Source organism: Pempheris klunzingeri, chromosome 11, assembly GCF_042242105.1.
Source record: "Pempheris klunzingeri isolate RE-2024b chromosome 11, fPemKlu1.hap1, whole genome shotgun sequence".
Taxonomy (NCBI): Eukaryota; Metazoa; Chordata; class Actinopteri; order Acropomatiformes; family Pempheridae; genus Pempheris; species Pempheris klunzingeri.
Genome location: NC_092022.1, coordinates 1,376,252 through 1,397,770, shown reverse-complemented (window position 1 = coordinate 1,397,770; position 21,519 = coordinate 1,376,252). Strand labels below are relative to the sequence as shown.

The 21,519-nt window shown below is 42.8% G+C and overlaps 2 protein-coding genes across 3 annotated transcripts in view; one reads left to right on the top strand and one right to left on the bottom strand.

Moving 5' to 3' along the window:
- The first annotated feature begins 3,535 nt into the window (after positions 1 to 3,535).
- On the top strand, positions 3,536 to 13,070 carry LOC139210155 (polymeric immunoglobulin receptor-like). Of its 2 annotated transcripts, XM_070840139.1 has the most exons (13): positions 3,536 to 3,618; positions 4,402 to 4,713; positions 5,607 to 5,933; positions 6,016 to 6,102; positions 7,123 to 7,176; positions 7,699 to 8,010; positions 8,678 to 9,004; positions 9,087 to 9,182; positions 9,423 to 9,491; positions 10,420 to 10,515; positions 10,610 to 10,650; positions 10,884 to 10,921; positions 12,578 to 13,070. In XM_070840139.1, the coding sequence occupies exons 1-13, from the start codon at positions 3,579 to 3,581 to the stop codon at positions 12,678 to 12,680; spliced, it is 1,902 nt and encodes a 633-aa protein (XP_070696240.1). In that variant the 5' UTR covers positions 3,536 to 3,578; the 3' UTR covers positions 12,681 to 13,070. The 2 variants fall into 2 exon arrangements, 1 of the variants encoding a protein (XP_070696240.1); XR_011585235.1 differs by lacking the exon at positions 12,578 to 13,070 and having other exon boundaries at positions 9,423 to 9,487.
- Positions 13,071 to 17,138: 4,068 nt separating this feature from the next.
- LOC139210025 (PDZ domain-containing protein 4-like) overlaps positions 17,139 to 21,519 on the bottom strand; it is a 40,994-nt gene continuing 36,613 nt past the window's right edge. Inside the window, exons 15-17 of the mRNA XM_070839976.1 lie at positions 20,718 to 20,858; positions 19,862 to 19,974; positions 17,139 to 17,370 (exon numbers count right to left, since the gene is read on the bottom strand). Coding sequence (XP_070696077.1) covers positions 17,139 to 17,370; positions 19,862 to 19,974; positions 20,718 to 20,858 — 486 coding nt within the window. The remainder of the gene's footprint in view (positions 17,371 to 19,861; positions 19,975 to 20,717; positions 20,859 to 21,519) is intronic.

Below are 21,519 nucleotides of genomic sequence, written 5' to 3'. Positions count from 1 at the left end.
AACGCACAAGAACCACACCTTTCCTCAGCAACAGGCTGAGAAAGCAGCATCCTCAAGGACACTTCGTCTCCCCTTTAAGGACTGGTGACAAACTCTAACTGGGCATAATTAGCATAGCATTACTGCATACATGGTTTACCCCTGTTAATGTATTGACTTGCTTTAATGTTCATTGAGTTTGATTATTGTGATGTGTTGTAGATTACTGTGCAGCCATTAAGTTTAGTTGATGTTAGTTTGTTCACACAGACACAGGGTCTACAAACTAACCATCCTGTCTTAACCTGGCACCTTTATCTCTCACACACACAGTCTGCAACAGGCCACTGAGGGACAAAGCTAAGCTAACAGCACTTAGCTTCCTTTGTCTCCTTTGCCCCACACCCCAGGGGGTCTGGCCATCACCATTTGGTCTCTCTCCCCCACCTTTGTGGGAACCATCTCACATTCCTCAGCCTTATCACACACACACACACACACACACACACACACACACTCTTGTTATGTGTTAGTTTAGTCATAGAGACTTAGTTAGATTGTTTGATTGATTTTGTTTCTGTAACAGCAGATGTCTTTAATACCTACTCTGCTTCAGCTGTACTTACAACCAAAGTACAAGCCCTTCACCTTAATGAATAACAAATGATGTCCCTGCGTTTTGCTCTGTTTTAATAAATGTTTTAATACCTGCTGTCTCCTTTAATGTTGTACAAGGGTGAACACTGCCAACCTCTACACTGTCAAGAACTCCAAAATCCTTCAGCTAGCTATCAATGTGGTAATTTTGGTAGTAATTATTAAATTAATTATAAAACATAATTCCAAATTGATAGTTTAGTATTTTTATGAGACTAAATCAATTAAAACGGCTGTCTTTTCCTCGTTTTTCGAGGTGGTGCCCCAATCGAGGTGGACTTTATTGAAAGTTCATTTATTTTAATAATTATTAATTATCTTTGATAATTATTAATTATTTCTGATAGCCCAATTGAACATTACCACTTGTTAAAGCACAACAATACCCTCCATAGGATGGGTAAGCCACAAAAGTTCATAGCTAAGGAGGCTGGCTGTTCAGAGTGCTGTGTCCAAGCATATCAATGGAAAGTCTAGTGGAAGGGCAAAATGTGGCAGGAGAAGATGCACCAGCAAAAGAGATGACCGTGGGCTTCAGCGGATTATCAAACAGAGAAGATTCAAGAATCTGGCAGAGATCCAGAAAGAGTGGAATGAGGTGGGAGTCACAGCTTCAAAAACCACCACATTCAGACGCATCCGGGAGGTGGGCTACAACTGTCGGGTTCCTCGGGTCAAGCCACTTCTGAGCCTGAGCCAATGTAGGAAGCGTCTCAACTGGGCCAAGGAGAAGAAGGACTGGACTGTTGGCCAGTGGTCCAAGGTCCTCTTTTCCGATGAAAGTAAAGTGTGCCTTTCATTTGGGAAAAAAGGTCCAAGGGTTTGCAGGAAGACAGGTGAGGAACAGAGCCCAAGCTGCTTGAGGTCCAGTGTGAAATATCCACAGTCAGTCATGATTTGGGGTGCAATGTCCGGTGCAGGTGTTGGTAAACTCTGCTTTCTTAAATCCAAGGTCACCGCAACAGTCTGCCAGAATGTTTTAGAGGACTTCATGATTCCTTCTGCTGAGGATCTGTATGGAGATGCAGATTTCATCTTCCAGCAGGACCTGGCCCCTGCCCATACTGCCAGAAGCACCAAAACCTGGTTTGATGCCCATGCCATCACAGTGCTTGACTGGCCAGCCCACTCGCCGGATCTCAACCCCATTGAGAATCTATGGGATATTATCAAGAGGAAAATGAGGGGCAAAAACAAAGACCCAAAAACAAAGAAGAGCTGACAGCAAGCATCAAGGAAATCTGGGCTTCCATAACTCCCAGGCAACACCAGAGGCTGATTGCATCAATGCCACGGCACATCGAGGCAGTGATTAAAGCAAAGGGATTCCCAACCAAGTATTGAAGATTGACATATCGTTTTGAAAATACCATATTTTGATTGATTTGATGTGATCCTAATTTCTTTCTTTTTTTTCTGCACAAACTGAGAAGTAAATGGTGATTTCTTCACAGTATTCTAATGTAAAAATAAACAAATGAATACTTGAAATCGTTTAAATTGTGGGCCCTGAATCTATAATCTATGAAAGTTTAACTTTTTGAATGGAATTATGGAAATAAATAAACTTTTCCATGATATTCTAATTTTTTGGAAAGGGTCTGTACATATAACATAGCAGATGCACATAACATATCAGATACCACAGTAGCCTGTTATCTGAGACCTGAACCAGCCTGTTTTGATCCGCTGCCTGATTTTGGACTTTGGATCCCCGCCTGCCCCCAAATCTGGTCTGTTTTCCTGTTGTGTGTCTTCTTGGATTTGACCCTTGCCTGCCTCGTTACTCCACCAGCCAGTGTACCCCAGCTTTTGTAATTAATTCACTGAATGCATCAGCTTTGCCTCAGTCACGTGCAGTTGGGTCCATTGTGGGGGGGGGGAGTCCAGGCATGCACAGTGAGTATGATTTTTTTAAAAAGAAACTGTCCATAGAGCTCCACCCACATACATCCACATACACTACAGCAGCTCTGATATAATATATAAAGGTACTAGTGATGTTCGATACCACAGATTTCCTTTCCGATCCGATACTGAGTAAAATTCAGGCTGGTATCGGCGTTACCGATACCGATACTTATATTTTACGCAACTACACCTAATATGTCTTTTAAATCTAAAAAAAGAAGTGTATTTCAAATCATAGCTTCCTTAAGAATATAAGGCAGAGTAATTTGTTTGTTTATTTATTTATTTTAAACTCTAAAGTATATTGAGGTAGTGGCCTCATTTACAATATAGCCGAGTTAATACAACAATAGAAAAACCAAAGGGAGGACACAATCATACAAAATATGTGACAATGGTGTTTCTCTGAAAAAAAGAAAATGTGTACAATTATAAAAACATTCAAATAAATTCTTCTTTAATTATTAAGAACCACTATAAAGATGCAAACTTGCGTCTTAATTCATGTTACATGAACATGTTAACATGAAAATACTGAACATGTAAATAACACAGGTTCTTGTTAAGGAACAATACAGACTGACTGACTGAGAGCACGGAGCAGCGTGCCGCAGCGCTTACGCATGACCCACTTACCCAGGAGGAAGAAAAAGTAGTTCCCACCAACCGCGTGTCATTTAGACAAGATCTCAATAGTTTAGTCACTTTTCACCGTGTTCCTGTTAAGGATATACATTACCTCAAATGACTGAAGTATCAAAAGTATCGATATTTTGATTTGAGAATCGATTTTAGAGCATAAAGATCCGGTATCGATATTTCAGGATCGATCCGCACATCACTACTGCTCTCACTTCCAGTAAGTGCGGCTGCTGTCATCAAAGTGTGGGGGCGCGTCTTGTGTCGCACTTTGCGCGCGCTGTTAGACGTGCACCAGAGGCCCTTTTGGGTGGCGGAGTCAGCAGATCTAAGTTTTTGGTTTCTTGTTTTGTTCTGGGAGGGGCTGCGAATTGCGAAGGATCCAAGTCAGAATGAATGCCCCCCATGCTCTGCTCCTCTGCTTACTATCAGGTAACTATATTATTATTATTATTATTATTAAACAGTCGTACAAACGCTGCATATGTTTTTTTTAATTTTTGCTGTTTAGATAATGGACATAAAATGATCTTCCCCATTATGAAGCCTTAACCACACAGTGTGAATAACCTGCTGGGTTTGAATGATGTACCATGTTTCACTGGTTCACTGCTTCTCTGAGGTGTTTAGTACGTCATCATTAAGTATTAGTTATTAGTATTTCAGATTTATGGATCTGTAACCACGTTGTGGATCAAAGCAGACTCCATGTTACTGCTTCACAGTTCTTCATTATGTCAGTTTAAGTTTAGCAGCTTCAGCTTGTAGTTCTGAGCGCTGCTGTGAGTTTCCAGATATTAGGATGTACTCTGATGTTTCTATCTTATGCTTCTTCACCACGGCGGTTCAGAGGGAGGTGCACTTTTTGCTGCATTACATCTTTTGACAATCTTCTGCATGAGAAGGCTTCGCTGTGTCCTGAGTTGATAAACGTAACTCCACCTCTATGTTAGAACACTTGTACACCTGATGTATTTTTCTCGTCATCGCCTCTGGCATGCAGTGGTTTATTTAGACTACTTTGTGCCAAGTACTCACCAGAGCACCAAATGTGGATTAGTCCCTTACAGATGAGGTTTACGTCTTCAGCAAGACGGGCGAACACGTTGTTGGTTTTTGATCTTTGTTAATGTTCAGATTAATCTACAATAGGAGCAGCCTTAAGGATCTGAGTGCCACCAAAGACTGATCATGTGTGTGTTTCTATCTCTGCAGGGGCTGTGTGTGCCGTCCCCACCTTTACAAAAACCGAAGGAGACACTTTAGTGTTTGGCTGCGTCTTTGGGCCCCCCCCAGGCAGCAGATTCTTCACAAAGAGAGAATCCGACAAAGACAAAGTTCTGATTGAGACCAGTGACCTGGACTCTCAGAGCGGCAGATACGGCGTTAAATATGACGCAGAGATCGATCTCTTCTACGTGAGCATCTCCCAGCTGAGCTCGTCTGACTCCGGCCGCTACAGGTGTGGTTTGGGCAACGCTTCGCTGTCAGAGTCACAGCGGGAGTTTGAAGTCAGAGTCACAGATGGTTCGTGAATCCTCCCTGTTTTTCTCTCTTCTGATGGATCCTTCACCTGTTTACCAGAATGAACCATGAAGGCTTTGATATCTTACCTGAGTGGGTTTGCTAAGAAGCCAGATTGGTGGGTCAGTGACCTCTTTTCACCAGGCCACATGGCCATGGTAACTTAAACTGCAAACTTTCCTGGCCAGATTCATTACGAGCACTTCTCCTAAGCCTGAGTCACTTCTTCTCAGCTGAGGGAGTGCATTAGATGTCCAAACTTGTTGACTTAGTGGATCGTGCTTTTGTGCTCGGCCCTGATTTGCTGCAAAGTTTGTGTTCCAGTGCTTTTTACTGCAGATTAGACGATCATGCCACCCAACACTGCCACAGATAACTGTTCAATTAAAGGAATTTCACTTTATTTTGACCAAAAGCTAAAGTCTCCTTCAGTACGGGACAAATCTGCTGCTTCAGCTTTAAAGTTTAGAGCTCACAGGAGCCACTGAACTATTCTGCCAGCTTTCCTCTCTTGATTAATTTGCAGTGGACGTATATTCTGCATAGCTCGCAATAACACAAAAGAGAATTAAAGCCAGTGTGTCTCATTGGCTGCACGAACAGAAGCCTAATACTCACCAGCTTCACAGCAGCACTTCTGGCTTCTACTTCATTATGTGTCGGCAGCTACAAACACACACTGTCAATTGTAACGAGTTCACTTTACTTGAAATCAAGTACGTTTTCTCTGATTTTGAACTCTGATGTTATAGAAGCAAGATGCACATTCAGCTTCACATTCTCTGAGGAAAAAAAACGCCTCAAGGCTCTGCAGACTTGCCCTCACTGTAATTAACTCCCGCAAGTCTACAAAACAGGAAATGACAGCAGTAAATCTCTACTGTTCATTTCCACAGCGATGTGTGATGTGAGAACTGATCCTGGAGTCACCGTCTGTGCTGAGCCCGAAGGAGGAAGCGTCAGAGTCAGATGTTCTTTCCCTTCCGCTGAGTTCTTCACCTTGTTCTTCTGTAAGGACCAGTGCAAAAGACAAGATGTTCTCATTCAAACTGACGAGTTGCAAGGGCAGAGCGGCAGATACGGGATTGAACACGGGAGGGTCGGAGTGTTTTACGTGACCATCGCAAACCTGACCAAGTCTGACTCAGGCGTGTACAGGTGTGGAGTGGACCTGCTCTCCTCACCAAACCCATGCCTGGCGGTGGAGCTCAAAGTGACTGGTGGTGAGTTTCTACTAAAAGTCATGAAAATCTGTCTTTCTTTGTGCCTGTGCATGTATATTTAGTGTCTGATTCATTCTGTCAGCCCGAGAACCAACAGCACACAGTTTGATCCCCAGTTCAGGAAGCTGCACGGCGTCCCCTCCGGTCCCTGCTGTGCCTACAGATGCAGGTAAGCACACTTCATACACACATTATTTTCCAATCTTGTTGATTTCTTCCGTGGCCCAAAGAGTTCCACACACTGTCACTTAGGAAAACATGCAAATAGACAAACTGAGCAATTTAAGAAAACGTTTCACTCTGATAACACCAGTGCAGCATTTAGAAAACACACTGCAGATTCAGACAACGACAACAGAAGTGTTTCCAGAGGACGTTGGTGCTGAGCTCGGTCTGGACACTCTTGTTGTCGCCGCAGTATGAAGTTCATGCTGTGGACTGACGCCTGCTGCTGCTCGGCTCTGCACATGTGGTGAAACACAGAGAAAGACTTCAGAAACAAAAGTTACCAAAAATGAGCCAAAGCGAAGGGACTGTGCCCCCCCCCCAACCTAAACATTAAAGAAACTAACAAACAAAAACAGAAAACTGAGCCACCAGACCTCCATCATCAGACGTAACAAAGACCACCCTGAACCAAAGCACTGAGCAGTCAGAGAGAGAGGGATCGAGAGGGGAGAACGCACAAGAAATACGTCTAGTATTCGCCTGCACTAGATGTGTGTGCTTTGTTTTTTTATGGAAATATATCAAACCAAAGCGAAGATCATCAGCTATCTGGCGATAGAGCTCCAGCTCCTCACCAGCATTCAGCATTCAGTGACCATGTGTCCATAAATCAAACTGTACTTACAGCACCCGCAGCATCGGGGGAACAAAGTAGCGAGCCGTCATAAACAGAAAAGTTGATTCTTTGTCCTCTTTATTGAAATATCTCAACTATTTTACCATGAAATCTGACATTCGTGGTCCTAAAGGCTAATTTGTTAGAACTTTGATCCATTCAATGAGCACATTCTTGTAAAACTAATAGCTTTTTTGGCTGTGTAGCTGTGTGTGGTTTAGTGCTGGCAAACATTAGCATTCTAGCACACTAGATGTAGTGAACCGTAGTGTGTCTGTGTTGTTTTTATGAAGCTCTTCGAGGAGTTCGGCCTCTAAACGATTGGCTCTTCATTCTCGCTCACAGCTCCAGGCGTCGAGCCAGCGGACGAAGGCTTTGAGCGGCAGCAGTGTGCGAGGGGTAAGTTGGGCCCAGGGACGGGATCAGCGGAGTCGCATGGGAAAGTAAAACCGAACGTTTTCACCTCATCGCCTAATGCCACAGGAAGGAGAGACGAATTCAATGCCGAATGACTTCTCAAAGGTTTTAGTTCAAGATGAAGCTTTTCTAAGATTTCAGACTTCGGCAGGAACCGGCGGGCTCGGAGCTGAGAGCCACAGACCGGCAGCCAACGTCCTGAGAGAGATGCCAGCATGTTGTTGCTTCTGGTCTTTGAGGGATATTCCAAAAAACTATAGAATAGCAGCAGCCGTATCGTTTGAGAATAAATCTGGGGTGTTTGTACTTGAAATGAGTTCTGTTTCATTACAAAAGATAAAAAAGTAAGATGTTGTCCCGACACGTGTACTTACCAGCTCATGTGAGATTTTGATTTTATGTACAAAAGAGAACTTTACGGTCGAGACTTTAACTGAAGGATCTGAACAATTCCTCCTCCGCTGCCAGGAAAGACTGATCATGTATGTGTTTCTATCTCTGCAGGGGCTGTGTGTGCCGTCCCCACCTTTACAAAAACCGAAGGAGAAACTTTAGAGTTTGGCTGCTTCTTTGGGCCCCCCCCAGGCAGCAGATTCTTCACAAAGAGAGAATCCGACAAAGACAAAGTTCTGATTGAGACCAGTGACCTGGACGCTCAGAACGGCAAATACGGCATTAAATACGACGCAGAGATCGATCTCTTCTACGTGAGCATCTCCCAGCTGAGCTCTTCTAACTCCGGCCGCTACAGGTGTGGTTTGGGCAACGCTTCGCTGTCAGAGTCACAGCGGGAGTTTGAAGTCAGAGTCACAGATGGTGAGCGTTCTGTGGTGAATCCTCCCTGTTGTGAGCTGATGAGTTTGACTTGAACTAAGCTTGGTTTTGCAGTGAGCAGAAACTGGCTGGCTCCATCTTCTGCTCTTTTTGAAGTCCATACCAGGTAGTTGGACGTCCTTCCAGAACAGCTTCACGTTGATTAACGCTCACACATCATCTGGTGTTACTGAGGAAAGAACAATAGAGGACAGCGAGGTGGATTCAGGGGGTTTTCAGTGGGCCAGCTGGAGGTCACATGATCAACACATCCCCTCATGACATCATAAAGGGAGCCAAATCTAAACGCTGTGTTTTCTACACACACCAGGGGCACACATGTTGAATACATTCAAAAGTGCATTTTGCATAATACGGGACCTTTTAAGTAAAGTGATCAGGTACATTTTACAGTGCATGAGCATCTTAATCACGGTTCCAATAACGCTGATCTGATGAATCAGGGTTTTAAAATCAGGTAGAAACTAGTTCGTCTAAACATTTCATCCCGACCTCCATGGAAACTATAAGAAGATCAAATCCTACTTTGAAATTGTGATGTTAAGATTCAAGTTTTTTTTTTTTTCAGCTCGTCTCCCTCGACGTGCTTTGGCCTGAATTAACTTGCAGTCTGTTTTTCATGAAGTCTTCCTGTTCATCTTTTCCACAGCGATGTGTGACATGAGAACTGATCCTGGAGTCACCGGCTGTGCTGAGCCCGAAGGAGGAAGCGTCAGAGTCAGATGTTCTTTCTCTCCTGCTGAGTTCTTCACCTTGTTCTTCTGTAAGGACCAGTGCAAAAGACAAGATGTTCTCATTCAAACCAAGGAGTTGCAAGGGTGGAGCGGCCGATACGGGATTGAACGTAAGACGAGTGGAGTGTTTTACGTGACCATCGCAAACCTGACCAAGTCTGACTCAGGCGTGTACAGGTGTGGATTGGACCTGCTCTCCTCACCAAACCCATGCCTGGCGGTGGAGCTCAAAGTGACTGGTGGTGAGTTTCTACTAAAAGTCATGAAAATCTGTCTTTCTTTGTGCCTGTGCATGTATATTTAGTGTCTGATTCATTCTGTCAGCCCGAGAACCAACAGCACACAGTTTGATCCCCAGTTCAGGAAGCTGCACGGCGTTCCCTCCGGTCCCTGCTGTGCCTGTTATGCCTACAAGTGCAGGTAAGCGCACTTCATGTTTCCGGTCTTGTGTTGCAGCCTCAGGGCTCAACACACTGCAGCTTAAGAAACACATGCGACTACACAAAAAATAAGCAGTAACTTGTGACAAGTTGTATCTTAAACACCACCAGTATCAGCAAAGGCTTTGTTTTAATTCACTGTCGTCCATAGAAGTGTTTTCTGAGGACTTCTATCACTAAATCATTGGGTCTGATCATGTTTCCTTCCTCTTGTTCACAGCTCGAAGCATCGCCCCGACTGTCAAAGGATCTGTTGAGCAGCAGCAGTCTGAGTCATCGGGACGTGTTGGTACAAGTGGCGCATAGACACTTCTGAATTCTTCCCCTTCACTATAACTTTCACTGTTGTATTCAGGTTCCCCCTCATCGAACACATTCTCTGTAATGAGAGAGAGAAACCCCCACCAGCAAAGGTGGGGGTTTCGCCACACAGTCTCACAAATGGCCAGCTTTGTTAAAGTCCTCAGGGGAGCCGAACAGTTTTACTCATTAATGTATTCAAGGTTCAGTCATTTTATTGTCTCATGTACAGATACAAACAAGAATGAGGTTGCCTGATTCTACATGTGCAGAGTTCTGAATGTTGTCGTCCTAAAGATAAAAAAAGATAAAGATAAAACTTTTTATTTCGCTGTTACTGCAGCTCAAAGGACAGACATAAATGAAATAAACAATATATACAGACAAAACCTCATATACACAAAAGAAACATTATATACACAAGTAATACAATAATTATAAAGAAACAACAGCAGGGTGGGATGGGATGGAAACATTATATGGATTATGGATTGTTGCACTGTCCATGAGTTTGAGTACTAATAAAGTGCATTTAGTGGTGGATGTGGTTGGTGCAGCAGGCTATAATGCAGCGTCGTACAGTCTGACTGCTGTGGGAATGAAGGACCTGCTGCAGCGCTCCTTCTTACACCTGGGGTGTATCAGTCTTTCACTGAAGGAGCTGCTTAAGGCCCCCACAGTCTGATGCAGAGGGTGGGAGGTAAAATGAGAGTTATGGTAACGGCACTGCGTAGAAAATATACACCATGGACACCTTCAGTAAATATTACGTTCACCTCCACCTGGATGGAGCTGCAGGGATAGTCAAGATGGCACAATAAATGGAATATACAGCGTTTATCAAAATGAGTCTGGAGACTTCCTGTTGTGGAAAATCCTGAAAGACGATATTTAGCTCGTCTCCGTGTGCCCTCCAGGTCACACCGTTGCAGTGGTTGTTTGTGTGGCTGTTGTGCTGCTGGTTGCGATCCTGCTGATTCTCTATAAAAAGACGGGAGTAAGGAGTTGTCGTGGTGAGTTTACTTCTATCTCGGTCTCATCTTTGAGTGATGAACATTTTGAATAGAGAAACTGAAGAAAATGAAACCTTTTGCTGTTGTTCTGCAGGAACAAACCCCAAAGAATCCTCCACCAGTGAAGACGTCGAGGTAACTTTTTGTTTGCTTTTTCATTCTCAGCCTCCAGAACTAGTTTTGATAGTTTTCATGCCAAAGCACAGTTGAGGTTGACGTGAACGGACAAGTTGAATCTATTGTTGTGTTACGGTGCCAGGTGTAAAGCTGCATGTCAATAGAAGCTGGACGAGTTTCCATAAAAAAATGTTTGGCAAATTCTAACTGTATTTCAAGAAATTGAGCAAAAGACAATGTCCACTGTGCAGCAGGTGGAGCTCAGAGGGGTCGAAAGGGTGGATGAAAGGTAAGTGCGACAGTTTTTTATTTAATTATTTACCTTTATTTAACCAGGAAGTCCCATTGAGATTAGACATCTCTTTTACAAGGGAGTCCTGGCCAAGGTAGCAGCCATACAAAATTAAAAGCTATATAAACCAGATACATGATACACAAATAGACAACAAACAGTAAAACAATAAAACAGAGTGACACCTATTTAAGGATAGTGGCCTCAAGAACAACAACGACATTCCTCCTTCACTGCATTCTTTATGATTCTCTTAAACTCATTAATGGATGTGAATGTTTCTAGTTTAAGAGTTTTTTGAAGATTATCCCATGACCATGGTGCATGATGGGAGAACGCTGTTTGGCCAAAGTCTGTTCGAATCCGGGGGACTTTCAAAAGCAACCACTTGGAGGCGCGCAGATGGTCACTACTAGAGCTGATAGTGAGAAGGGTGCTGAGGTATTCTGGGAGTTTGCCCAGCAGAGCTTTATAGGTGAACATATACCAGTGTTGTTTTCTACGAGTGCTTAGTGATGTCCAAACAGTTAAATGGTGAAAAACGGTGGCTGGAAACATTTCTGTTTGTTTCATGTGTTAAAATGATGAAGGTTACAGGAGCTTCACTGAGCTTCATGTGCGTCATTCATTCACTAAATCTGCTTCCATAACAGTTTGCTGCATTATTCCTTTATCGACACACCAACGCATGAACATTTTTGCGATAGTTCAAGATTCTCCCTGAATAATTCTTGTAGTTTCCACTGATTTTAACAGGTGGATGGAAATGCAACATTTTGGACATGCATGAAGACTGATGACCAGATATACACTGTTGCCCATAAAGTTGGAATAATTGTTCAATACCCCCAATTTAGTTAAAGCCTGAATCCACAGTCTGCAAGGGTTCATTGTGGTTTAAGTTTCACTGTGATATGTTTGGAAGAGTTTGATCAATAAAGTTGAGAAGATATAAACTTTACTTATCAAGAATAAATCACATTGTCACAATCATTTCATGAGAAGAGGGAGAAAACATTTTATTCCAACTTTATGGGCAATAGTGTATATCAGAGATTGCATTAAAGTACATTAAATTCCCCCGAACACTATGTGATGTTCTGCTTCTGACACGGGCGTAACCATCACAAACTGTAAGCATGAGTTTGATCTCAAAGTGTTGCACTGGGCTTCAGTTGAGGCGGATCAGAGTATAATTATAGAATGAAAGATGCCGTGCTACGGTTCCCACGGCCCGTTACTCTGAAATCCAAAATCGTCCAAAAATGTCCCGTTGAACCAAAAGCCTATTTGTCCAACAGCTGGTTATCCAGTCCCATCCTCACAGAGACTGAACCAACAATAATCCAGCGATGTGGCCTCACCTGAGTACTCGGGTGACTGGGCCACACGCCCACTATTTATTGGGACATTTGTCTGACAGTAGAATTGCTGTTTTTCTTGGTGGAAGGCCAGAAAAAGCCCCCAGCTGATTCAGCACCATGGACAGTGGCAGGGGGAGGCTGTGTCTTTTTGGAGAAGTGGGCGTTTGTTTTTGAATATAATGGACATTTTTGTGGACTTTAGGGTTTTGCAACAATGACAGAACAGAAGCTCGGGTCCTGTGAGTGTTACTGGATGATGTAATGTGACTTGTTCATTATACTCTTTCAGTGTGCAAGATATTGAGCTTTGCTCCAGTTCCCAAACGGACAGAATCCACGAAGCGGACCAGCAGGCATCAGCACCAGAGCTGCTCCAACCACATTCAGAATAACGTTCCTGTTCCAGTATGGATCCGTATTTTGTTTGCTTTGCAAAGGCTCAAGTGCAAAATATGATCTGTAAAATTTGCTGTTCACTTGTTTGAAGATCAGCTACTTTGAATAGAATTAAAATGTTTGTAATAACCCAGTTTTTTAAATAGAGTTTTTATAATCAGTACATTTGAAGCGTATTATGGGAGTCAGGGTCACTGCTAGGGGAAGGTTTTATGTTCATAAAGAGATGAACTCAAAGGAAAACATGTTCTCACTCTGATCACTGCTGCTTCTAATGAACATGGTCCACCAGTCAGAAAGTCATCTTAGTGATATAAACAGATTAGACAGATTTTTTTAACCTGAAATGTTGTATAATTTACTTTTTAATATTTTATGATTAGAAATAAACTAACTGAGTTTTCCAGTAATGTTCCTCTCGTGTTCAAACAGCCCTCTGCTATCATTTGATGAGTTTCTCTGCTTTCCACAACAAACTATAGGACTTTTTCCACAGTTGACATTTTGACATGAAGCAGGAAAAGCACATGTCAGGGCTGCATTCCATTTAGGTTCTCCAGTTCCAGGTGGCTCACTGACACGGCTTATTGGGACACCTAAATGGAAAAGTCGCCATCACTGCCGGTCCTCACATGTACAAGCTGTTCCCAGGTTGTTCCCCGTTGAACCAGCAGCTGTCACTGTGGACCACAGATTCTCATCAGGCTTTTACCTCCTCATTAGTTTTATGAGAACGGACTTTTAAATGGTTCTATACACCCATCGACTGGACACTGCACATGCAAATCAAAGGTTATTGCACGCTAAGGTTGGTTTTAACTAGAAAAAAACCCAAATCAAGTTAGAAATCTGACCCAGTTCCCGTTCTTTAGATGCAGACTTTACACCTAATGCATGTGATGTATTGAAAGCAGGCTGTAACACTGTAGCAGAATGTAGGTAAGAGTGTAATATCCAATGATTTCTGCTCTTGTGTTCTCTGGCGTCTAAAAAAGACTAAAATCAACCTGTTCCCCAAACAGAAAAACCAGACAATGTAGTTTCCCACAAATGTCACTCAGACAGTAGGAGATGTGGCGTTTGTTGGCGATTAACTACAGAGTGTGTGTTCACGGTGATGAAGGACGAGGAAGAGGATATATCAGACTGCACACACATTACTAGTTAGTAGATACAATCAGTGCTGGAGGATGAATGATTTAGAAGATCAGCAGGTTTCTCCTTAAAGTGGAATTCCTTCTCTCAGATTGTTTGCAGTAGAACCACTGGAGCTTCTGTGGGAGAAGATCTAACACACATTCAGTTTGTCGTCTCTGTGATGGATGGAGGGAGACCAACGATTCTCATCCTCTCTCTCCGGCTCTAACAACTATAGTTCCTCTCTCTCTGTTGGCCTGAATGTTGCTTCTCATCTGTCAGCTTTCTCTCCCGCCTGCCCTCCTTCACCCCCCCCCACACGCTCTCCTCTGTCATCGTGCATTGGTTTATATTTTTCTTGTCATTGTTTTTTATATTCTGCTCTGGCTTTTGTCCTAGTTTACTTTAAAAAAAAAAAACAGCACAACCAGAGGTGTATCCTGGAGGAAGCTGTGACCTCACACACCTAAAAGCAGAAGAAGAAACAGAAAAGGCCCACCAGGAGTGGTGATAGTTACAAAAATGAATAAAAGTAGCTCAGAATGAGGCAAAGATAAAGTTTGAGTGGACGCAGCCGCTGTGACATCGCCCGCTGGCTTGTGGGCTGATTTTTGAAGCTTTGTCTGTTACCATCTTGATTTGGGGGCCAGAAGTGAGGCATGAGGTGACTGAGGTGCTGCAGCACCACCTGCTGGAGGGAGTATTAGAGTTTAATCATCATTCATCACTTGAAGTATTTACAGAGTGAAATAACATACCTACTCTGAGATTAAACAAAAAGTCTATAACGCCCACTTCCCTGCCTGTGAATGTAAACTCAAAGCTCTTGTCCTCAGTCCCCATCCTCCACCTGCAGTGTCTGCAGTGTAGTTTTAATGTTGAGGGTCAGATGGTTGTAATCTGTGCTGGTTGGTGAATCGTCACCGGACGCTCTGAAGGTTAAATGACAGTAAGTTCAGACTGGTGACCAATCCATTGGCCTCATCGACTGCTGGACTCTATTAGGTTGTTTGTTCGCTTACACTCCTTGTTTATTTCAGTGAACTTTGTAAAGCACTGTGAGACAACTGTTGTGATACTGGGCTATATAAAATAAATTGAATTGAATTGAATTGGTGACACTTTGCCTTTGAGCTAAATGAATGCAGGACAATGGCAGTCATGGTTATTGAATAAACATTCAGCTCCACCTCGAATCATCTTCCAACGCAGCTTTTGCCAGTGTTGGACTCGTATTGTGAGGCTGTTGCTATGTCCTGGTCAAACCCGGTCAGATCTAGTACATAACTAACTTGAAAAAGACTTGTTTACCAGCATTAATTCTCTCTCTCTCTCTACTTAATCAAGCCTCCGCTTATATTTCTAAATGAGCACAAAATAAGGTGTAACGTTCTGCTCTCCACTTGTGATTAAATGCTAAATTGGTGGACAGACTCTGCAGGGTAAATTCAGATTAGATTTAAAGATGCGCCTGCAGATTTAGATAATGCAGCATGGAGGTCAAGGGGGACAAAATACATGGGAGTCAGATAATGTGGGTCACACAGGAATCAACAGAAGTACTTGGGACAGTGAAGTTCGTTTAGTTACAGGATGGATGTAGTGAAACACACAGAAACACTCACACACTGTTTTATTCATGATTCTTGATCTCCTCTACGAGGACACGACAACTTTTCAACCACAGATGTTCTTCTGCTCATTTGATCTGATGCAGGTTATCTAACCCAACACCTGCAGAGACCTTCTAAACCTATTTGAGCCTCTTGATTGTCTTATATTTATATATTTTTCTCTGGACAACCAGACACAGAACACTGAATGACCACAGAACACTCGGTACATCTCATTTCACTTTATTTTAGTTTAATTTACTCAGCAGTTTTTGCACTTTCACTACTAAAAATGTCTGCACAAGGGGTTTGTACACTACACCACTTTAGATTCAAGAATTATTTCCAATAATCCACAACGTTCAATACTTAATTCATGCATTTCATTACTCTGTGATAATATCTCGTTTTACACTGGTCCAATACAGTGATGGACACAAACCGCACATCCCTCTGCCAAATGTTACAAATTCCTTTTTTTAAGACAGAAATTCCCAGAGAAGTCACAAAGAGACAGAGCTAACAGTAAAAAATGTAATGCATGGGTCAGGTGTCCTCGTTTCCTGTCAGGACTCTCAAAAAGGCATTCTGGGAAAGTCATTTACAAGTGACGAACCGGTGAATTAAAAGACGGCTGAAAAGTAAAACAACACTCTGTCACAATCTACAATCTGTCAATCTACAATCTTCCACTGCGTGTACTGATAACACTCAATAACTTTCTTTACATGTATTGTGTCAGAAAATAAAGAAACTTAGATTCTGAAGCAAAACTCGGCAAAAGAAAAAATCACTGAACTTTTCCTCTTGAATCTTGAAGTTTCTTATGACGTGAAAACAGAGTACATTCATTTCAAAAGTTCTTCTTTCGAAGGTCGTCATCGTATGTACACATTCTGCTGAGTGTCTCTGACCAAAAAGCCACCAGCTCCACTTCTGCTGCCGTTTCCCTCCAGCCGCTTTCCTTCTTCCTCTCACTTCTAAGTAAAGTTCATCAAGTCCAGCGAGGAGCATTACTTTTTAAAGTTAAAACATTTCTAACCTACACAGATGAGTCTTTGCCTTCACCCCGAGCCAGTTCACATCTCTTGGTGCATTTTCATCAGGTCCAAAGGTGAATCACAACAGAACTGTGTCCTCACTAAATGTGAAGGGACGTCACAAAGGAGAGAGGCTGGAAAAAAACCTGGTTCAAGTGTTTGGCTGTGACGCCCATCAGGATCCAGTTGAGTGCCGGAAAAAAACACAACCAGTCTGAAGTCTGAATCTGGGAATTGTTCCCAGATTCAGACTTCAGGATTTATTTTCTGACATGAAAAGTTTAGAAGTAATTTCACTTCAGGTTCAGATATAGTTTCAGGTTATTCCTGATTTTTTTTTAGGCTTGTTTGACTTTAACTCCTAGTTTTCAGTCTCCTGCTGCACTTTTTCTCTTTTGTAGCTTCCTCCATCTCCCCTTTGTCACTCTGCTTGTTGGCACTATCACAGACAGCTGGGAGGATAGTTTCTCTGTCACACACCAAAAGGTTTGAGATTTCTCCTCTTTTCCTTTGTCCTTTCTTGAAATTATTCCTCCTTCCTTATTAAGTCCTCTACACGCAGCAGGTTTGTATCTCCCTTCCAGCTCAAGCAAACCTGAAACGTTGATGTTTAAAGTTTCTGTTGTTTCTTTCTCTCCTCCTCTTCCCCCTTTCTGTCTCCAGATCACACCGTGGTCACAGAGAGCAGAGGGTTGTATATTTTCTTTCCGTCGGGCGACCTCGAGCCGTGAGCCAGCAGCTCCTGGATGGTGATCCAGTTGTCAAGGATGCGGCGATTCCTCCTCTTCGTGATCTTCTTCTGGCTCAGCAACAGGATGTTGTTGCTGGGGGAGTCCTGCCGGGGGTGAAACTGGGCTGAATGTGGGTCTTCAGCGGCCCCTGTCGATGAAAAGTCCCTGGACAGAGAAACAAAAAGTAACACTGATGTAGACCTCTAACATGCTGGGTGAACAACATCATGTCTTATCTTAATTACCACGCTGTAGTCCAGCAACTCACGCCTTAAACCAATGACTCAGATTACTTATTATTATTTATATGAGTATTTATAAAAGCATTATTTTGAAGGCTGGAGAAATATTTTGTATGAACATGGTCCATGTCTGGTGCCATCACGCTGAGATGATGTGTGCATAAGTTAATATCCACACAAAGTGTAAAATATATACAGTGGGTATGGAAAGTATTCAGACCCCTTCACTTTTTCCACATTTTGTTATGTTACAGCCTTATTCCAAAATGGATTAAATTCTTCTTTTTTCCTCATCAATCTACACACAATACCCCATAATGACAAAGTGAAAAAAGTTTTTTAGAAATCTTTGCAAATGTATTAAAAATAAAAAACTGAAATATCATATGTACATAAGTATTCACACCCTTTGTTCAGTACTTTGTTGAAGCACCTTTGGCAGCGATTACAGCCTCAAGTCTTCTTGGGTATGATGCTACAAGCTTGGCACACCTGCATTTGGGGTATTTTTCCCATTCTTCTCTGCAGATCCTCTCAAGCTCAGGTTAGATGGGGAGCGTAGGTGCACAGCTATTTTCAGGTCTTTCCAGAGATGTTCAATGGGGTTCAAGTCTGAGCTCTGGCTGGGCCACTCAAGGACATTCACAGACTTGTCCCGAAGCCACTCCTACGTTATCTTGGCTGTGTGCTTAGGGTCGTTGTCCTGTTGGAAGGTGAACCGTCGCCCCAGTCTGAGATCCTGAGCGCTCTGGAGCAGGTTTTCATCCAGGATGTCTCTGTACTTTGCTGCATTCATCTTTCCCTCTATCCTGACTAGTCTCCCAGTTCCTGCCGCTGAAAAACATCCCCACAGCATGATGCTGTCACCACCATGCTTCACCGTAGGGATGGTATTTGCCAGGTGATGAGCGGTGCCTGGTTTCCTCCAGACATGGCGCTTGGCATTCAGGCCAAAGAGTTCAATCTTGGTTTCATCAGACCAGAGAATCTTGTTTCTCATGGTCTGAGAGTCGTTTAGGTGCCTTTTGGCAAACTCCAAGCAGGCTGTCATGTGCTTTGTACTGAGGAGAGGCTTCCGTCTGGCCACTCTACCATAAAGGTCTGATAGGTGGAGTGCTGCAGAGATGGTTGTCCTTCTGGAAGGTTCTCCCATTTCCTCAGAGTAACGCTGGAGCTCTGTCAGAGTGACCATCGGGTTCTTGGTCACCTCCCTGACCAAGGCCCTTCTCCCCCGATTGCTCAGTTTGGATGGGTGGCCAGCTCTAGGAAGAGTCCTGGTGGTTCTGAACTTCTTCCATTTACAAATGGAGGCCACTGTGCTCTTCAGGACCTTCGGGACTTTCTGCTCTGACATGCACTGTCAGCTGTGGGATCTTATATAGACAGGTGTGTGCCTTTCCAAATCAAGTCCAATCAATTGAATTTACCACAGGTGGACTCCATTCAAGTTGTAGAAACATCTCAAGGACGATCAGTAGAAACAGGATGCACCTGAGCTCAGTTATGAGTGTCATAGCAAAGGGTGTGAATACTTATGTACATGTGATATTTCAGTTTTTTATTTTTAATACATTTGCAAAAATTTCTAAAAAACTTATTTCACTTTGTCATTATGGGGTATTGTGTGTAGATTGACGAGGGAAAAAAAGAATTTAATCCATTTTGGAATAAGGCTGTAACATAACAAAATGTGGAAAAAGTGAAGGGGTCTGAATACTTTCCGTACCCACTGTATATCATATTTCAGGACTTTTTTAAAACTCTTTTTTTACCTGGATAAACATGCCAGTGCATTAAGAGTAATTCAATTCAGTTTTTTTGTTTTACTTCTTGTGCTGAAACCGGTAGAAGTTTGCTTGGTACATTTGCAGATTTTGGCACATTTTAAAGAAAATCTGATTCTTGTGCAGCTAAACCAGCTCTACAGTTCTACTACATTGTTTTGTAGGTTATTTTGGGGGGGTTGGTTGCCTCTGGAGGGTGCACACTGGGGGAAGAGATGAAAGATGAAAAGTCTCAGTGAATCAGAAGCTTCTATGAAATGAGTCTGACTGATGTATTATTGGTTTGGGTTAAGAAGAAGTTTGTCTTCGGGACATTTTCTGTACTTTCACAGCGCATGGCGTCGTATGAGGACAGACAGTTAAGAGGATTGTGTCGCCGACATTAATCTTCACTTCTCTTGATGTGGTCGAGAACATAGAGATGATTAAACTCATAGCTCAAACCACAAAGATCACAACTATTTAAGAGCAATGAAGATCATGTAAGTATGTCCTAGTAACCTCTGAGCTCCACCAAACCCCTTTGTGTAAATCAAGAGTACCAAGACAGGACGATCTATTTCAATATGTCCCCACAGTGGTTTCACACCATAATGCAGACTGCAGGGATACATTAGGTGTCACCTTTACCTGTCTCCTCTGAGGTAGTCCAGGCGGCTCTGCATCATGAACTCTCTTCTTCGTCGGTATTCTCTGGCTCTCAGCAGCTGCTGCTTCCTCTCCTCTTTGCTCCAGTAGCGGCCCTGTCGGAGCGTTTATCACTGGGTTAGTGAGCAGTTTGTCACACTGTGCAACCCCAGTGTCGAATTAAGGGATCAAAGTCATTCTGTTCCAGATAAAGTTAAGTAAAGCATCATAATGATGAAGTGAGATGTACTGAAAATATGTGTAATCAGGAAAATGTAATTATTAAAAATAAAAATACTCGGATCATTAGATTATTATTACTCATGCTTTCATGCAAAACCAGAACATTACTATTGGAGTTGTGCTGATTATTGTCTCCACCAATCCATTGGTCCTTTGGTGTGTAAAAAGGTGAAAATAGTGAAATAGATAGTGACTCCTTCACAATACCTGTGTCTAAACATCAATATTATTAGACTAATTCAAAGGGAAAGCAGCAGGTCTTTACATTTGAGAGGCTGGAACCATGAAAAATGTGTCATATCTTTTTCCTGTTTTAACTGGCTAATTGCTGAAGTTTATTTTGGGTCATTATTTCTTAAGAAGGAGTCTGTTTTACTTTAAAGGTTTGCAGGTTGCAATAATTAGATTTTTGTCAGCCTTTGTGGAACAGTTTTTCTAGTCTAAACTCCACGGTGTCCTTGACACAGCATACAGCTGTGGGGCTGCATGTATGATCAATACTTTGCTGGCTGAGAGGTGCAGTCGCTGTCAGGCCTCCGGTCTCTTTGTCTCTTTTCTCTCTGAACCCTCTGAACCCTGAAATGAACACTTGCTGTGATTTCTGTGCAGACTCTACCTGTTTCATCTCACTGGCGGCATCGTCGTCAGTCGTCATGCCGCTGCGCTCCTCTCTGATCTTCATGGCTCTGGCCTTCAGGAGACGATCCCTGACCGGCCGCTTGGCCACGTAGCGAGTGCCGTCACTGCGGATCTTTACCTGCACAGAAAGAGGACAAATCAATGCTGCTCGCCTCTCGTCCAGAGTCAAGTGAGCATTCAGAGGAAGACAGTTTTCATTTAAGCTCTCTTTAAGTAGTTGTTCTTGCCCTTGCATTTCTAGCTTTACTGTCAAGGACTGAAGCTGGATTTACGAGATGGTTTGGATTCTGAGCTCCCCAGGCTCAGCTGGTGGGGATTGCACTGTGTGTAATAAAGTGTAATATAGATTAAGACTGGTGGATGTGATGGAAATCAATGTCATGATGGTGATAAGAATATTTTCCTGATATCAAAATATGTTATTATATATTATATAAACTTGCAGAATCTTGCTTTGGAAAGATGTTGGATCTCAGTCTGCTAAATAGTCAGGAATTGTGAGTCGACAACTACAAAACAAAATCCATAAGGAGCCCAAAGTCACATTACAGTGTTCGTAATTTGGTTTCTGTTTTGACTTGATGTGGAAAAGGTATGATTTTCATGTGACACAGCTGATGAAAACAGATTTTAGCATCCAACAACATACAGTAGAGGCGACCAAGCAGGTTTCAAATCCCTGCATGGGAATTCTTCCAGTTCACTGAAATGAACGGCAACCAGAGGCTCAACCAGTTCCACACAAGGGCTTTTTTCCAGCTGATTTTGGGACTTAATTT